Source organism: Colletotrichum karsti (assembly GCF_011947395.1).
Source record: "Colletotrichum karsti strain CkLH20 chromosome Unknown Scaffold7, whole genome shotgun sequence".
In the NCBI taxonomy this organism is placed as follows: domain Eukaryota; kingdom Fungi; phylum Ascomycota; class Sordariomycetes; order Glomerellales; family Glomerellaceae; genus Colletotrichum; species Colletotrichum karsti.
The window spans coordinates 245,003-262,326 of NW_024065907.1; the positions used below are offsets into that span (position 1 = coordinate 245,003).

At 54.2% G+C, this 17,324-nt stretch overlaps 1 protein-coding gene across 1 annotated transcript; it reads right to left on the bottom strand.

The window, feature by feature from the left end:
- Positions 1-10,572: 10,572 nt before the first annotated feature.
- Positions 10,573-11,713, bottom strand: CkaCkLH20_02911 (uncharacterized protein; the record flags this gene model as incomplete). Its single annotated transcript, XM_038885630.1, has 2 exons — positions 10,573-11,445; positions 11,495-11,713. 2 exons carry the CDS (start codon positions 11,711-11,713, stop codon positions 10,573-10,575), a joined length of 1,092 nt encoding a protein of 363 aa, XP_038748829.1.
- Positions 11,714-17,324: the final 5,611 nt, after the last annotated feature.

A 17,324-nucleotide genomic window follows, 5' to 3' on the forward strand; every position in this document is an offset into this window, starting at 1 on the left:
ACCCAGACCCTTTCAAGACTTAAGAAACGTCCCCGAGTCATGGAAGTTTGTGTTACATTGCCCTGAGAGATCACCTCGATCCAGTACATGTGCGGCTCATTCATCGAGGAATCGTCCCTAGCGAGGAAAAGGCGTGTCATTAATGATTGATGTCATCACTACAAGGACGTCCCTGATTTGAGAATGCCTGCGGAATAGTTATCAGATGCCCAGACTTGTATAAGTCTATCCAAGAGAGCTTCATCTCATCAACCCCTGAACTTCGCCAAGCGGGACATCCCCAAGAACGGCCGGCGATCAGAAGAACCGCAGGTCGCAGCACAGCCATGACATGACTCATTGGTCTTGAAGAATCAAAACAGAATCTTACTATCGTCAATGTCTTCTCAGTGAAGAAGCGCTGCAGATTTAGAGACGCGACGATGTCACACAGTTAGGTGATCGCGAGTCACAAACCACCGCACTTCGCTTAGTATGAAACTGCAGCACATCTGACGTGCCATCATCGGTCCATATCAGTCCTGCTTGGCAGCAACTTTATTAATCTGATCTCACAAGTACATCAGAAAAGTCGAGGGATGAAGGATTCGTTGAGGATTTGATGAGAAGACGTTGGTCACGATGAAACTTCATGAACTGGCATGAAACTTCACCAACAGCAAGATAGGCAAGAAAAAGAAACATTCATGCGCGGCTATTGTTCTGAAGATGCTAGTCAAGCACGTCCTACTTTGGGCAGCTTTCGTTGTGAGTGAGGGGTTCAGTCATGAATCGACCTTGATACTACTTCAGAGATGAGATTTTCAGCTCAATCATCGACTCAAGCTGACGATCTCATCATGGACCGCAATCAACTAATAGTAATACCGTCTGCGAGGCCATGAACAGCACAGAGCCAGCTTCCCAGCCCAGACCAAAACCCTCTCTTCGCAAACCGTCTTGGCATCCACATCCCCAAGTCTTCCCACCGTCCCTCCTCCAAACGGAATCCCAAGCCCCTTCCGGCCACCGTCACCAGTCACCCGGACACCAACCCCGATCGTCGTCTCATAACTCGGCCCGTCCTCCCTTTCCTTAAACCCCTAACCCCCGCCCTCCGCCGTCACGCGTACATACGCCCAGCAGCGACAACAGCAGAAGTCCGCCCAAACCTAACCCGGAACACTCCCAGCCGCCATCCAAAGAACAAGCTCAAGCGCGGGAAAGGGGGCGGCGGGGGGAGGGGAGGAGTTGAGAGACTCCACCGGTAAGGCAGATCGCCCGTTCTCACCCCTGAACCGGGACCTCTCTGTCTGCGGTAACTTGTACTCTGAGGTATCTCGAGCCTGAGATGACAGTGACGTTGTGATGTCCGGGTTGACTAGACATAGACATAGACCATAAGGGGTCTAGACTCCAGGGGGCGTAGAATGATGTCGAACAACACTCCCCTTAGACGGATAGGATACCGAAACCGAGGCAAGAACCATATCACAAATCAACCAAGACCATACAAGAAAAAACATCACCAATCGAAGCCTCCGACAAACGAGTAAAGGGGGTAAAAAGGCACATCCCGTCGGCGTCAAGATGCGAGAGTCTCGCAGCGAACCCGGCCCCTGTATCACCACCACATCCCACCGAGATCACCTCTACATTACACACGCAAATCTGTACAGCACAACCCCAAAAAGAGTGGCGCCCGCTTGCCGTCCCGGGATGGCGGTTCCAGACCCTCGGTTTCCTCATCCTGACTCAAATGGACAGACGGACGGGGAAGGGAACTCCCTCTCCGCAGCTTGCCCCGTGCCCCCATCCCTCCGGGGAGGGTATCCCTCTCGGTCCAGCAGAAGCAGCGGACTTTTGAATAATGATTGGGAGCCCTTGGACTGTTTGCTGCCGGTACGTAATCCCATCCCATCTCAAGCTTTTCAGATCGCCGAACCCTGAGTCTCCTGCTTCCTCGCACTCGCAGCGGCGGCGGCTCTCCCCGAGTCCACACAGGAGAGACCGCGATGACGAGAGAGGTCTGTCCGAAGTCTAACGGCGGAGACACCTTCCATCTCGGGCGATGGTTTCCTATTGATGATAAAAAGATGACTTTTGGTCCTAAATGCCGACCGGAACTCAGCCCTTGTTCGGACATCTTTTATCATCTGGATTACCAACCGCTCGGGGCAGCAATCACTGGTCGTCCCGCATCCCACCGTCCTCCCCCCCTGATCGCCCGCTCCAGGTGAACCCACGTTCGAGAACGAACGGCCGCGGAGCGGAGAAAAAGATGAGCAGAAAGCCCGCACCCCGGACCCCGGCCACGACGCAGTGGAGGAGGAGGAAGGGCAAGGCATGGAGAGAAAAGTCACCTACGACCCCCCTCCCCCCCCCACGAAACCTTAAAGAAAACAAGTCTGTACCTCAAGTCCGTACCTCAGCATCCGTTGCAAGGCTGCAAGACGAACGCTGTCAAAACCTCGCGCTTGGGTCAGCGGGCATCCCGGCAATACGTCGTATCCTCATCGGTGCCGATTAACCTTATTTCTGCAGCGGTTTAACGCGCGCACGCCGTCTATCGAGACGGCGTAGCGCCGGCCACCACCCACCACCACCATGCCTCTGCGACGAGGACCAGGGGCCTGGCATTGGGGTAAATTGGCACTTTGGGTTCATTTTGGCTCAGGTGTGAGAAAAGATGAACCGCGAGTCGCGCGGGCAAGGAGAGAAGATGACGATGAGCAGAAGAGAGTTTCTGTTTACCCTTTCCGGCCCCCTTACAGGGTGATATCTCCCCACCTTCCGTTACGGACGTGGTTCCGGGCGACGTTGACCAGTGGTACGGCGTCACCTTCGTCTGAAGTTGTGAATAGCGACACCGAGATGGAGGTCGCCGCTGGTGACATAATCTTCAGGGGCTAGACCTGCGCGAGTCAATAAGGTTCGGAGATCTACTTGCTGTATTGGTGATTAGTACTCCGAGTACTTTGGGTGCAGGGTTTCGGCCGATTCTTTGCCTCGGGTTTCTGTTGCTGATCAGATAAACGGCGATGTTATTGCTCCGCCCGGCGGTGAGGAGTAATCGCCGAACCACCGGGATAACAAATGCCGTAACATTTCGGCGACATTCGGCGGGCGCTTTCTCAAGCCAACACCTGTCGCACCGACCGACAACGAACCCGGGCTCGGAGACCTGACCAAAACATCAGACAGCTGAATTTGGTCTGGGTCTACAGCACGAATTTGGCGATTCGACTTGCTGCTGACGTGGGATCCCACCAGAACCCCTAGTTGATAGGGCCTGCGTCGCCTGGAAGTAAACATAAGCTTTCGCTGGACGAGATTGGTAGTTGAGCTTGTCGGAGCCGCCGCTGTGGATCTTCTACCAGACAGATTGGACTGTTTATTCGAGTAAATTTTCCATAATCCATCCCATCATGCTGGTAAGCTGACGGGCTTCAGGATGAGACAGAAAGTCCCCGGGACTGTTTCCTCCAAAGGACACAACGTTATCTGGGCTGATCACAGTTGGCTGCCTCGAGATTAAGGTGCTGATATGCCATGATGCCATGACAGCGTCTGCCTAGCGTGACCCAAATGAGTGGCACTGGGTTTGCCAACGCGACGTGAGATGTAGCTTGTGTAAAGCGCGACTCGATATCATGGGTGCAAAGCGTCCAGTAAGATGAGAGTAATTGCGGGAAAAGCTGCAAGGCGAGCGTAACTACGCTTCGTCATGGACTTAGACACAGATTTCGCGACGCCGAGATTGAGCTCTGCCTTCCAAGGCAGCAATGATTCTTAAGGATCTGGACTCGAATGCCGGCTTCAGATCCATACACCCTCCAGTAAGGAAATTTGGCTTCACTTGAAGGATCGATCTTGTCGTCATGGTCGTATATCCGTTCTGGGCAATTCCGGTCACGCAGGCTGCATGCGATTCCAAATTGACGTCGCAAGCTCTCAGCAGTTGGCGGCGATGCTCATAAGCTCATGGCGCAGCAAGCAATTGGATTTTGTTCGCGTTGGATTTATTGAAAGTTGATCCTTCTTGTGTGAGGTCCCGTTAGAGTAAAGCCTTCAGGCTGCGTGACATGGCTGATCTGAGGGCGGGTCAAGGCTTTCGAGGCTTGTGACAATATCTTGGGTGGTAAAGTTCGCAGGCATGTTAAAGCTTGAGACTGTGATGGCCGTCATCTGAAAACCAGATGGACAAGCGCAATGCGGTAAAGAGGCTGGTTGGGCGGTCCACTTAGAACGCAGCGGTCCAAAGTATAGCTGACGACGTCAAATTTCGCTGATGTTGGGGCAGTGCTGACTTTATCAGAGGGCGTCGAGAGCGCCAAGACTGGTGAGACATAGAGCGGAGATGCCTTTGCACAACTCGTAGACGATGGTAGAGCCAAATTTTGAAGAAACATGCAGGGACTTTTTCGAAGTCACTCAAAGTCGCGAGAGGTAACTGGGGCCACCAAGATGCTGCGCCAGCGTCTTGTGGAAGGCCTAGGCCAAGCCCACGCCCAAGAGAATGCAATCTGGGAATGCGTCCAGGTACAGAGGCCCAGAGGAGGCGGGGTAGGAAGACGTTGGCATGACAGGGTGGCCGTGGCTGGTATCCGTAGATGAGGTGAGCCTTGGTGAGGTGGTCAAACGAGGGATGCGAGAGGTGTATCCGTACTCTGTATGGCGATCTCCCTCGCGGCAAAGCAAGTGACAAGATGGCAATACGGCGGGTGCAGGGTGCCAAGAGGAGCACGGCCAACTGTTTTTAGGTAAAGGCTGGGCCAAGAGACGCAGTTGGAGAGGTTGAGTAAGACCTCATTCGACGAGAAACAAGGTTAAAACATGGCCGCCCTGCTTGCGTGTTGATGGAATTGGGGTTGCTAGGAGGCACCTGGTCGAGGTAGCAGACGGCCCCTCGAACATGTTCGCAACGTGCAGCAATTGGCGAGAGCAAAGAGTGTACGTTACGCAGAAGCGGTAGCGAAGCCACGATGGCAGTGGCTGCAGCGAAGACTTGGATAGTGGTGAGATGAGACCACCTAACCTAGAGAAACTAATTAGCCGCGAGACCGAAAACGAAGGCAGGCGAGGCAACCCGAGGAATGCGAGGTGTTTGACGATAGTGTCTGTAGGTAAGGAAGGTGAATACGCTAATACGCGTTTATTATCTGGGGATCCTGTCGCGTCATGGAGATGGGGATTGGAGAACCGGTCGGGGGCTTTTGGGGCGCAGGTGGAGGTGACGGGCCTCCTCACTTCAGCTGTACAGGGCAATGTATGGGTTGAGGGGACAATACTCGTACTTTTTCATGTTCTGACAGGCCAACCGTCAGGCCATCGCATCGCGTATTGTGTGCATCACACAACATATCAGAGGAGAATGAGATGTCAAAATTTGGAGTACGGATACCGCGTAATGCATCGAAGACCTTCCACCTTCCATACGTGTAAGACTACTTAGGTGCATACCTAGTAGACGGGACCGGGATTCGCAATCAGGAAATGATTCCAGAATCAGCAACCAATCGCCAACGTTCCTGCATGCTGCTTGCTATTCTTTCCAATTCTACGACACAACTGCCTTGCCGCAGCTGCATCTGACGGATGAGGAAAGTACGGATACGGAATTTAAGTGCCTGCCTGCCTAGCGAGAGCGAAGCGAAACAAGGAAAGTACGATGCTCTCTGGTGGTGAGGTGGTTACAATTCGGGAAAGCGGCAGAATGCAAAGGGACTTCCTTCCTTCTTTCCTCTGACCGACCGAGAATAACTTTACCTACTAGCCACCTAAGGTAAGGTATCTTACGGGCAACGGCTGAACCCCGGACGGATCGACGGAGGAATCATGGAACCTTGCTGACTTCAACGTTGACGGTCGATGTTGCAGCGCAGGAAGGCGCAACGGTGACGGGCTGCACCTTCTCCCAGGAGGAGTTCGGGCCCGAGGACCCAAGCTGAATGGATCCATGACTGAGCCACCCCCGAAACCACCTAACCTGTCAACATCACAACCTCAACCGGCTGGGGGTCCACGACATTCGGCGAGATACGCAGCGTGCATACAACTGCCCATTTGTATTACGCCTACATTCGCAGAAAATCCCTCGCACTCGCAGAGGATCTTACGACATGACTGCTATTGGCTTTACTGCCGCTACCCACGTGGACGTGGATGCCCGCAACCACCCGCCACGCCTACCGTCCTCGTCAGCCCGACCCCGAGAAAGCTGCTCACCTTACGCCTGTCTTCGGGCGGGATCGAAATCAATAGGGCAGCCCGCCCGAGTCTAGGAGACCTTACAGGACCCCGAGACCGCCATGAGAAACCGGCCTCCGGCCACGGTCCACGGTCCACCGTCCACCGAGCCCGCGGAAAGCGAACCCAAGTTTACCAAGAAATGCCAAGATATGCGCCAATCAAACACCTGTCCAAATCATTGACAACCGCGCGCGCATTATTGACACACCTGAATGAAAGGGGAAGCAAAAAAAAAACTTTCTCACGATTTTGTTTCTGCCCCCAAGAAGAAAGCCCAGCATCAGGTCATCTGCCTCATCATCTTGGCTTTGACCCTAATGCAACTGCGCAAACCCCAGATGACATGACGGGGCCGAGGACGACTACTACCACAATACTACGGTATGGGGCCCAGCTTAACATGGATTCGGGTGGACTTTGGCCCTTCCATTTCAGAATCGTCGCCCGGCGTGCACCAGTGACCAGACCGCAAACACACCCCTGGCCTGGCCGCTCCACGGCGGTGACAATACGGCGTGTGCGAGGCCGATGTGCCCCAGTTCGGCATCGCGAGCTGCCGACGCTTGCACAAAAACGCGGCACCGCGTCTTCATAATTTCCAGCCCTTGCCAAACCGCCGGCCGATCATTCACGATCGCCTGCCTAAAATACGGGGCGCCTTGTCAGGGGACCAGGTGCACCCGCCAACGTTAGTGTTGTCGACTGTTGGTCATCACCTCTCAGAGGACCCGTTTTCTGTCCGATCCCGACGATGTGGACAGAGTGGGACGGCCGGAATAGTGTTGCAGCCCGACTGGCTGTTCTTTCCATGGGCCAACACAGAGAAAAAGTCGAGAAGGAAAAAGAGGGCAACAATTTAATCACGACCGGCCGATACTTGATACGCACCGCCATGTATCCCACACCACCGTGTTTCGGCCATCTGACAGCGGAGTTAACCCACCGTTTTGTTATCGTCGTGTGGTATCCGTATCCGTATGTACATTCTACGGATATCGATGCACTAGCAACACAACGATGCGCCTCGTAGGGCAACGAAACAACATCCTGACTGCGAAAAGTCCGACGTTTGCGGCCGAGAGGATTTTCGTCCTCGAGATTGCCTCCGAACAATATTCCCTTGTTCGTCAACGAGAGCAACTATTCTCTGTACCTTGCCTTAGACTTCAACATCGGGCATTCTACTTTGACGGCAGTTGTTGAGGCTCGCCCGCCCTTCAGACATGAGGCCGGCGGAAAACTTTCTGCTTACTGGAACTCTTCAATCTCGGCCCCGGCACTCTTCATTTACTGGAGAAACCCAATATGGGCCGCTGACAAAGCCGTTGATCCCCAAACAACACCCAACCCAGGGATTCCCCAGCATCGTCAACCTAACTCAGACAAGCCGCCCAACCCAACACGTGAACTCACAAGGTGCCATTGCCTACGCCGTCTGAGCCCCTTCAAACATTGTCACCGGCCCTGATGTCCGTGAACGACATTTCTCCCTAGACCTGAAGCAGCAAGAAACCGAAAATCCACAGCACTCTCAAACTCGGCCATTGACGATGACTGAACGAATCCCGCCCTCGCACCAGCAACGAGAGGGAAAAAAAATCGACTCATAATGATGGTCCTCCACTGTCGGACCGCGGGGTTTACACAACCCCGTCCCGCCCTCCGTCACAAACGCCGAGATCACATTTCGATTTCCAACCACTCTTTAGCGCCCCCCTTCTAGCGCGCAAAAGCTCTCATCCAGCAGCGCGCCAGAACCCGCTGTCTTTACCCAAACGCAGTATCATCGCATGAACATCGCCCTGAGCTTCCCGCGTTTAGTGGAACACACGCTGTGGGGCCGCCGCGTTGTGAAGGCTCTTGGGATCGAAAGATGATCGCAAGGCGGACGCTTTCAGACGGTTTCCGTCCCTGTGTTTGCAAAGTTTTTTCTACGCTGGATGATGCTCCCTTCTTTCTCGCTAGAACAACCCTGCTTCGAGGCATGCGCTTCCATGCGGCAGGGCGTTCCCGTCCTCGTCTCTCGAGGAATTTGGTTCCGCGTGTAAAATGCGTTGAACGTGCGTCGTCGTGCGTCTCTGCGCAGACCGTTGGCTTTTGCGTCCTGCCACTGCCAATGCCGCCCGCAGACGCAACAGCTACACTTTACAACACGCCCCCGCTTTCGCATCTCACACACCCCTAGTGATCAACGGAGCAAGGATCCCGGCTGCACTAGGGGAATCTTTGTCCAGAACGACCAAGACTCTTGATCGAGTGGCTTAGAGAGGGGCGTGACGACGACTGGCTCGGCCTCCCGCCCGCCGCCTCGGCGGACTTGGAGTCTCTGTTTCGTCCGCGCCGAAGGGACTTATTTTCCGTGGTGATCTGCTGCGTATTTGCCATGTTGTCGGTGGCCTTGTGGTGATGCGACATGAGCCTGACAAGCGGCTCATTTCTCTCGAGAAAGGCAAACTATCGAACCAAGAAAGGGGCGCCCCTTTGGGCATCGAAATGCCGTGGGCTGCTGTCGTCCCGCCGGTCTGGTCCCCGTCGGCCCCCAAATCATCTACAAGCTTTGATCAGGCATTTGAAGATCAACTCTGACCTGGATGCAGATGTGGGGACCGCCAGAAGCTTGGAGAAATGTTCAAGACCATGGAAATTACCGAACGAGAAAGAGTTCGATGAGTTGGCTCTCTCTCATGGTCTGGGGGGCTGGGTACGGTGAGGCCCTCCCTTCCCTGTTGAGGCCCATGATCGCCAATGCTCAGTACCTCTTGGGATCGTATCACGTATCAAGAGATTTACCTACTAGTCTCTTGGGCGCCCGCCAAGGCCCCTGTCTCTTCAGTGGTGATCCCAGGACTGGAGGAGGAGTCGGGGTGTAAGTCGTGACGTGGAGTCTCCGTGGCTTATTTTACAACCCTAGGCAACTTTGCGTCGCATTCGCGCCAAACACTCCGCCGACGCGCCGCACAGCGGCCACCGCAAAAGTCCAGCAAGGAGCAATGGGCCAGCAAAAAAATAGGTGCAACGGAGCTGGCTCCTGCGGTGAGAGCGAGCTCCTTTCTCTCCCCCCTCGCCCCTTTCTCTCCCCCCTCGCCCCTGAGGGGAAGCTCAGGTATGAGGGGGAGGGACGCTTCGTAACGCATAGGCAGCTGTTCCCTGTCCGTTGGGTTGACTTGTTGGAGTTGTTGAATGCCTCACACCGTAACATGCCGTCGCCGGCGGACGAAAGGTCGGCGAACGATTCTACTCGCCGCTCGCGCTGATGGAATTTCGCATGCGTGTGTGTCTCATCATCGACTACCAGACCAGACCAGTCCCCTAAATTACTTCATTAGTCGAGCTTTTCGTCCAGATTACAGTCACGGCAGCAACATGCAGTTCGAGAATTGTGTGTGCGTTCATGCCAAAAAACCATGATACTTCGTAAAGCAAACTCTGAAGTTTACAGCCGCCCAGCCAGTCAGAAAAGGTCATTCGAACTGGCGCTTGTACGCTCGTTCGTTTGGTCTTTGCGCTCCTACACACCCTTTTCCCTTTCCTCACTCGTCAGAGAAGATTGGAGAAAACAGAGTCAAAATGGAAGGAGACACTCAAGAATTCATGTTTGAGACTGCTAAAAGGAGTAATCCGGTGACCATCACTGAGAAACGGACGAGGCAGTTTTTTTTGGTAGAAGAGTGTGGAATTTTTGATTTTGGCTTGCGGGTGAAGAAAGCTAAGCTAACTTTGAACCCCTCCCCCCTCCATCACCCTCCTCCCAGCTTTTATGCAAGCTGCTAGCTGCTGCTGCTCCCCGATTCCATCCCAACTCTGGGAGGGGACACCGACGGGAGTGGGAGGGTGATTGGTTTGAAGTCCAAACCTTTCTCTAGTAGTAGTAGTAAGAACCACCGCAGCGCCAGGCTATGCAAAGCGACTGACGTGAACCTGGAACGGAAAAGAAAACCTGGCCGTGATAATACATGGTCCGTCTTGAGTGAGAGAGTCGTGAGACTCTGGACTCCCCCCTTTTTCCCGTTCGTCGTCATCCTCCCCCCCAAAGAGAAATTACCACATTTGGATAAGAAAAAGTGAAAAGCATAGAACGTTTCCCATTAGTCCCCACGTGAACGCCGTGTCGTCGTGAGATTTGGCGACATAAAATCAGAAACTTTCGTAAATTCAACGCCATCGCGGTGTATCGTAAAATCCAACGTTGCGCCTCCCGGTCGCGAGCGCCTGCCACTTCTCCCGCCATTAACCGAACCCTCCGAAGCCCAGTTTTCTATATCTCATAACGCATGAACAAGAAGAGAAAGAGTGCCCTGTTCGGTAAAGGGGCTTGGGTTGAGGTCTGGGCCGGGAAGGGCTTCACAACCGCATCGGTTCGCCGTCGTAGCCACCGTAGATCATCGGGTCGCCCATGCCCATCATGACTTCGGGGTTCGGACATGAGAGGACGTGGGGCTTAATGGTGCCGAATTCGTTCTCGATGAGGCCCTGGTTAAGCATGTCCATGCTGGTGAGGGCGCTGTTTTGCTGATTGAAGAACTGTTGCGCGAGGTCCATAGCGGGCGGCGCAGTCTGGCGAGGCATGGTCCATTGCGGGTAGGCGTTCATGGTGGAGGGAGACTGGTTGTGGAACATGGCGGCGGTTGGGTCGATGGGGGATGCGACGGAGTCGACGTCGAATTCCGTGTAGCCAGTCGAGAAGGACTGAGGTGACATGGTCATTGGGTTGTTGTGCTGAGAGAAGACGGCCTTGCGGTAGTCTGCTTCGAACTCGGAGTGGTCGATCTCGGAAGAGGAGGCGCGGTCGGAGCGTTCGCACGATGATGCCGAGTCGAGCTCGACGCGGGTAGCTGCCTTCTCTGCGTCACGTTCCTTCTGTTGCTCCTCGAGCTGGCGAGCGAGTTCAGCCAGGCCGGCCTCGTCTTCGGGGAAGACTGAGTGGACGGGAAGGTCGATGTCGGAGTTGGGGCGTATGCAGCCAAGCTTCTGAGCGATGTTGTGGATGACGGGTTGACCGCGGTCGTTGAGCTCAGGTTCACCGAGGTCCCATTGTTGGTTATTCCTGACCATGGAGTAGAGCTTGTGGACGGTGGCGATGAGGGCGAACTGAGTGTGCTCGAGGACCTCGGCGTACCCTCTTGGGAGCTGCTTGTATTCTGTCTTCTTGCGAACGCCGGCGGTGCAAACGAGGCCATCGTCTTTACATCTCTTGCAAGGGAACTCTCCGTCGCACTTGGTATGGTCAGATAGGGATGGGATAGAAGCGAGCCGCGAGGCTTACCTTGGTCTTCTTCATTCTACACCTCTCACAGGCCTTCCATACTCTCTTGTGACGACCGTCGGCTGACATGCCTGTTGTTGGGTGGTCGTGGTGTGCTGTAGCGTTGTGAGGGCTGGCGCGCTTCGCGGTGTGACGGTTGGGCTTGATGGACTTGGAGCTGGCAGAGCTCTTCCTGGACTTCTGGTCCTCCAATGGAGGGGTGGGTAGGCCGCTTCCCATTGTATATGATTAAGAGATATGGTGTGAGGTGAGGTGAGGTTATTGTTTGTTGTGTAAGGTGAAGTGGCAAGTGAGGAAGATAGTTATTGTTCCAAGACTCGAGGGGCAAACGGACGTATAAGTCTGTGGGCACAGATGGAAGCCGTGTAAGTGAAGTATAAGAACGAGAACGAGACCCAGTTGGGGGATAACCAAAAAGTAAAGAGTAGGGATGACACAGCCAAGATCCCCGACGGTAGGGGACAGTCAGCACGGCAAGGGAACTAGGATGAAGGGTGTTGGCAAATTATTAATGTCGAGCAGACTGTCGGGGTGCGTCTATTGTGCGCGCGCGAGATTATGTGATGCGGCAGAAGACCTCGGAAGCTTTTGAGTTAATAAAGTTCGGTCGCTCGCAATGCTACAAGGGCGGGCTTTGGGGCGGGCAGGGCGTGTGCGAGTGCGGGTGCGGGTGCGTTGCGACGGCCTGTCTGTTGCTCCTTGGGTCCTGGTCGAACTTGTGGTGCTAGGTGCGGGTGCTGTGCAGAATTGGAACTGATTGTGGGTTGCTGGCATTAACGGTCGGCGACGTCTTTATGTCCGAGTATGCGCGGGCGGGGCCCCTGGTCCAGGAGTGCGGAATCGAAAATGGTCGATGCCAGAGAGAAGAACGGGATGTGATCCTGGTACCGTTTGTACAAGACAAGTTGTGGGATGTAGCTTGTGGGAGCAGCGCGCTAGCAGCTCTTTTGTGTGAACTAGCCGCCAGGAGCTAAGTCCGCAGCGGAGTTCAGTAAAGAGCGAGAGAGGGATAGGATAGGGATTGCGGTATGATTTGCAAGCCGGCTGGACGGTAGGGCTTATGACTGCGAATATGGCGGATTGCTGACCGCAGGACGAGGACGTGTCTCGAGCGGATGTCGATGCCGAGTCTGGTCAGGGTCCAAGAGGATGATTGAGGCTGCCTTTGCCTATTGATTCTATTTGCTGAACCACGGATTACTGAGGTCCTGCAGTGCTGGCGACTTTGACGCGGGTGGATGGGTTGACTTCAAGCCGGTTGGTGTAACAAGATGGGTGAGATAAGATGGTTAGGCTAAGCTGATGGTTGATGTATGTGGATGGGAGAAGAATGATCAACACATCAAGTCAAATGTGTCCGAGATTGTTTCGAGGTTGCTGTGCTTTGCTCGGCTTGAAATAGATGGTCGAGATTCGAGATGTTTGTTCGGGATCGAGATGGTCTTTTAAAAGGACTGCATTACATCAGATCCAAAGAAGCCATCAACGTCAGGTCGGCGGAGTTGGAGTTGCGCTGGAATCAAGGTCCCCGATTCGAAACAAGAATGCCTTCTAAGCTCCGTCGTAGGGGGATCCCAATCAGACGGGACAGCCGCCTGTGTCTTATAATCAGGAAGCAGGGTTATCCACTGCTCGGCCGGGATCCAGAGAATGCGAGCTGTCCATGCTGGTCCGTCTGGTCATGAACACAGCATGACATGACGCTGCAATGTATGTTGGTCGTGGCCTAGTCTGGACCATCTGCCTCGGGGAGAGACTGGACGGTACTTTGCAGAGACGAAGCCGAGTGTGCGCCTCGCTCATGTGGGTTATGCGAGGATAAGGCTCGTAATGGTGCCGTCAAGGGGAAGGCAGGTTGGGCGGGTCTGCTGCGGTGACTAGGCGGTACATGCCACTACATCGGGTGTGGAGGTTGCTAAGTTCCCGAAGACAACACCTTTGAGCAAGCTCTGCAAGGGTTAAAGAACCCAGGCAAAACGAGAGGAACAGAGAGTGAGAGACTGCTCTTGACGAAAACCCTCCGAGCTCTCTCCAATCCCCACTCGTCCGTACTTCGACCGTGACCGTGACCGTAGGGCTCTCTCCCTCTCTTTCTCTGTCCAAGACGTACCTTGCGTACGTTCTCTTGACGCCGACAGAGATCCGTCGTTAAACCCTCCAGTCCGTTTTGGGCAAAAGGGTGTAGGAGTGACCGTCCTGTAACGAATTTCCGTCCCGCGGATTTGTACACATCCCTCCCAAGAGAGCTCAGCAGTTCCCCGGCCAAGGTTTAGCGTTGTGCGATCGATCAGTCCGTCCTAGGTTTCTCATAATCACAATTTCCAGATTTGTGCACATCGGCGGGATGTGACGGGGCCGGTAGCGGCGCGAACAAATCCCACTTGATTCCCGTACGCCAAGAGGCCGGCCAGTTGATGAGGCCGGCGCCGAGGGCGGGGTCCTCAATTCTCGTCCGTCTTCAACGATAAGCACTTTTGATCAGCACAACATCGGGGCCGCGATGTTGAACGGCGCGGCGAAATTGCAAGTTCTGGACTCAAATGGAGACCAGATGGAAAGGCATGACCATATTGATGACGCCAGAGGCCGGTGTCTGCCAGCTGGCGTTGCTGTGCGTGGTAGGTCCCTGAACAAAAATGCCAATTCGGGCAAACAGACAGGGAGCCGGGGTTGATGATTCATGATCGATCAAGACCACTGGGCTGCGCCAGAAGTCTCGAGTCGCCTATCAACGCCTTTTAGGCCGCCAAGTGATTCCTCCCTTTTTTCGAGTTTTTGTTTGCTTGAGCCAAGATGCTTCGCCGGCGTCGACTCAGTCCGACGAGCAATATGCGTTATGAGCAGCAAGACGGCCTTTTTTCTGCCCACCAAGGGCGTTTCTCGGCGGCAGCGCTTGAGCGCGTGTGAACTGACCGCCAGACCGGTTTGGAGAACAGACATCGATAGAAGGTCGAGCTCAGCTTCATGCAGGGACTTCCTCGTTGTGTGTAACGGTGCTGACAGCCTTCTGTGCCTCGTGTGCCTCGTGTGAAAGGCCGCGGCGGACGGACATTTGTGTCATCTTAATTTATCCATGTTCAAGACGGCATACTGTCGATGCTTGCCGAAGTCTAGCATGCGCCAAGAACGGCGACTGTGAACTCGGCGATGCCTCTTACGGCTGCATGGGAGGGCAAGTTGGACCTGACCGCAAAGTCTAAGTCAAAGGTAGGTCGAGTCGGAGACGGAAGTTTGACTCTGGAGTAGTTGAGTTGAGGCGAATTGAGGCAATGGCAACTCTGAGCAAGAGCTTTAAGGTGGTCAAGACACCAAGAAGGTAGGTAGGGTGATTCAAACTTCTGGCCAGCGCAACCCTCTGTGCGGCGGGAGCGTGCAGCTAAGGTACTTAGGTCGTGGCCCGCTATCAAACCCATCTGATACTGTGACACTCACTGCCCAAGGGTGCAGGACAACGTCAAGGCGGGCAGTTTCGTGGAGTGAACCTTATCCTCCGTTTTGGGGTAGAAGCCGCCATGCTGTTCCCTGCCGAGGCTGGTGTGGACGGCTCGCCACGGCGGCGCGCGGAGCCAATGGTTCGTGATCGATCGCGAGTAGATCGGGGACTTGAGCAGTGTAAAAAAGTCCGGCGAGGTCGAGAAGAGATGCTTCGGGGTTGCTTGACAACCAACTCGCCGATACAGTGATACAGTACCTGTACAGCGTGGAGGAGAACGGCGGGGCACAGACGACATATTCCATTGACTGCGAGGCCGTTCTGTGGCCCGCTCGCGTGTTGGCGGGAGGTTGTCGAGACAGCCGCACAGAGCAGAGGCTCGCAAGGCCAGCACGAGGTGATCATGGGCAGGTTTTGGACTGAACGTATAGCATTCGGTGGTTAATGCAGTGGCAGTCGGCGATGTCAAGCAGACCTGGCCAAGCGATGTAGTTGTGTTGTTGTCGATGTATAGTACCGGAACGCATCAAGCTGAGTGGGGATTAGCGTACCCGTTGTCCTGATGACCTCGGGATGTACCAGACGCATGCCTTCACCACCATCATGGCCGTTGGAAATGTTGGAAGAGGTTGTGGCTCGGACAGCGAGCTGCCAATTTGCCTCCGTTCACCAACCACCTGGACAACCACCACCCAGCGGCAGTATCCCGGCCCGTTTGCCAAGGCTCGAGGCTTTGCTGCAGTGCTGTTGACGTTGATATTAGTACGAGTACGAGCGCCCAGACCGGTGAATACCTTCTGGTTGGCCAATTCTTGATCCGGGCACCAGACGGAGGAACGCAGGAATAAGCAACGGCGATCGGTTTCGTCCAGGCCAAAAGACCAGGGCTAATTAGACTATCAGTCGTGGAGACGTCAGAAAAAAAGATGTGGGATGCAATGTGTCAATGGAGAGGTTTGGAATGGAGGATCAGGTACAAGTCTGACTGATTGTCTCACTCCACGTCCACAAGCGGTGGTAATGGGAAGGAAACAGTGAAGGCAGGCGCAGGTCAGGTACCTTGAGGGGCGTGGGTGGAGCTGTGCCGAGGTGCTGGGTGGGTCCAGGAGATAACACTGAGGTGTTGAATTGTCATCACTGCGTGCATTGTACGTACTTCGTAGGGCACAGTGTTCCCGGCGAAATAATTAAGTGATAACGTGAACTTGCCCGCCCGGTTACTGCCTCATAGGACTTGACATAATATTATTCTTACCAGGACCAGCTTACGGATCCTATCGAAATCCCCCTCATCAAAATATTTTCCTCGTGAGTCACCGGCGCAAAAGCTTTACAGATCATCCATGCGGTAAAGATACTTGAATATCTAGAAGGTGTGTGTGGACAGCTGGTGGTGTTGCATCTGTCAAATGTGATGATCGAATGCACCGTTGGCATCACGTCTTGCTTCGTCCCGTTGCCCCGTGCCGATCGGTTCACGGGGTTCTTGTTGCACAATGGAAATCCGTGGAGGCCCGGCTGGAGGTTCCGCGGAGCGGAGATAACAAGCCCGAGAGGAATTTACCGTCGCTTGAGTTTGGTTCCTACCGTCCACATCCACTTCCTCATCGCGATGTGCTTACTTTTAGTGCTTTAGTGTGAAGGATGAACTATGAGATGTCTATCCATCCCTACCGCGAGCGGTGTCCAGGACAAGACCGAGCTTTCAAGGTTAGCCCCGAGTAGCGTGCTCGTGGTGAAGCGTAGCTCTGAATCTAGCTGTTAATTCTCATCAAGAGGTGATATCATGGTGAGCGTTTCAGGGAACATCCTAAAGCAGAGCCGATTACCAACGAACCGCCAGCGGGTGCCCGTGGGAGTGCGCCTTGTCGGGTCTCAGTTGGCGCCGGCGCCGACTCACATCGGCGTCGAGACGGGATGAGATGAATTAGAAATCTCACGGCGGAAAGCTTAGTTAATCGCCGGGTCAAGGTGGGATGGGTTTGAGGTTAACGTTGGACACAATTACAGATAACGCGTCCAATCAAACGTCTGAATAAACGCCGATAACCTCATCCCCAAAGTTGCTAACCGCGAATCCATACCCATCAGGACCCAGCGACGGGTAGACTGATTTGCAATTCGGTTCTCTCCACGGCACTTGACAAAATGTGAAATCATCGTGGACCGTCGAATTTTTCTAGAAGGTGGTTCAGTATCCGTAGTGTTCAGTGTTCCGCACTTTCCAAAAGTCCACTGCAGTCCACAACAAGTACACTGTACCTTCCATTACCAGTCGCCCCCACCTCCCCATTTGGTTTAGAGGATATCATTAACATACTGACTAATCGGCTTCACTGCTGGCAAGTGCCGTCCCCACTCGGCCACGGAAATATCTTGGGAAAGAAGCAGGAACTT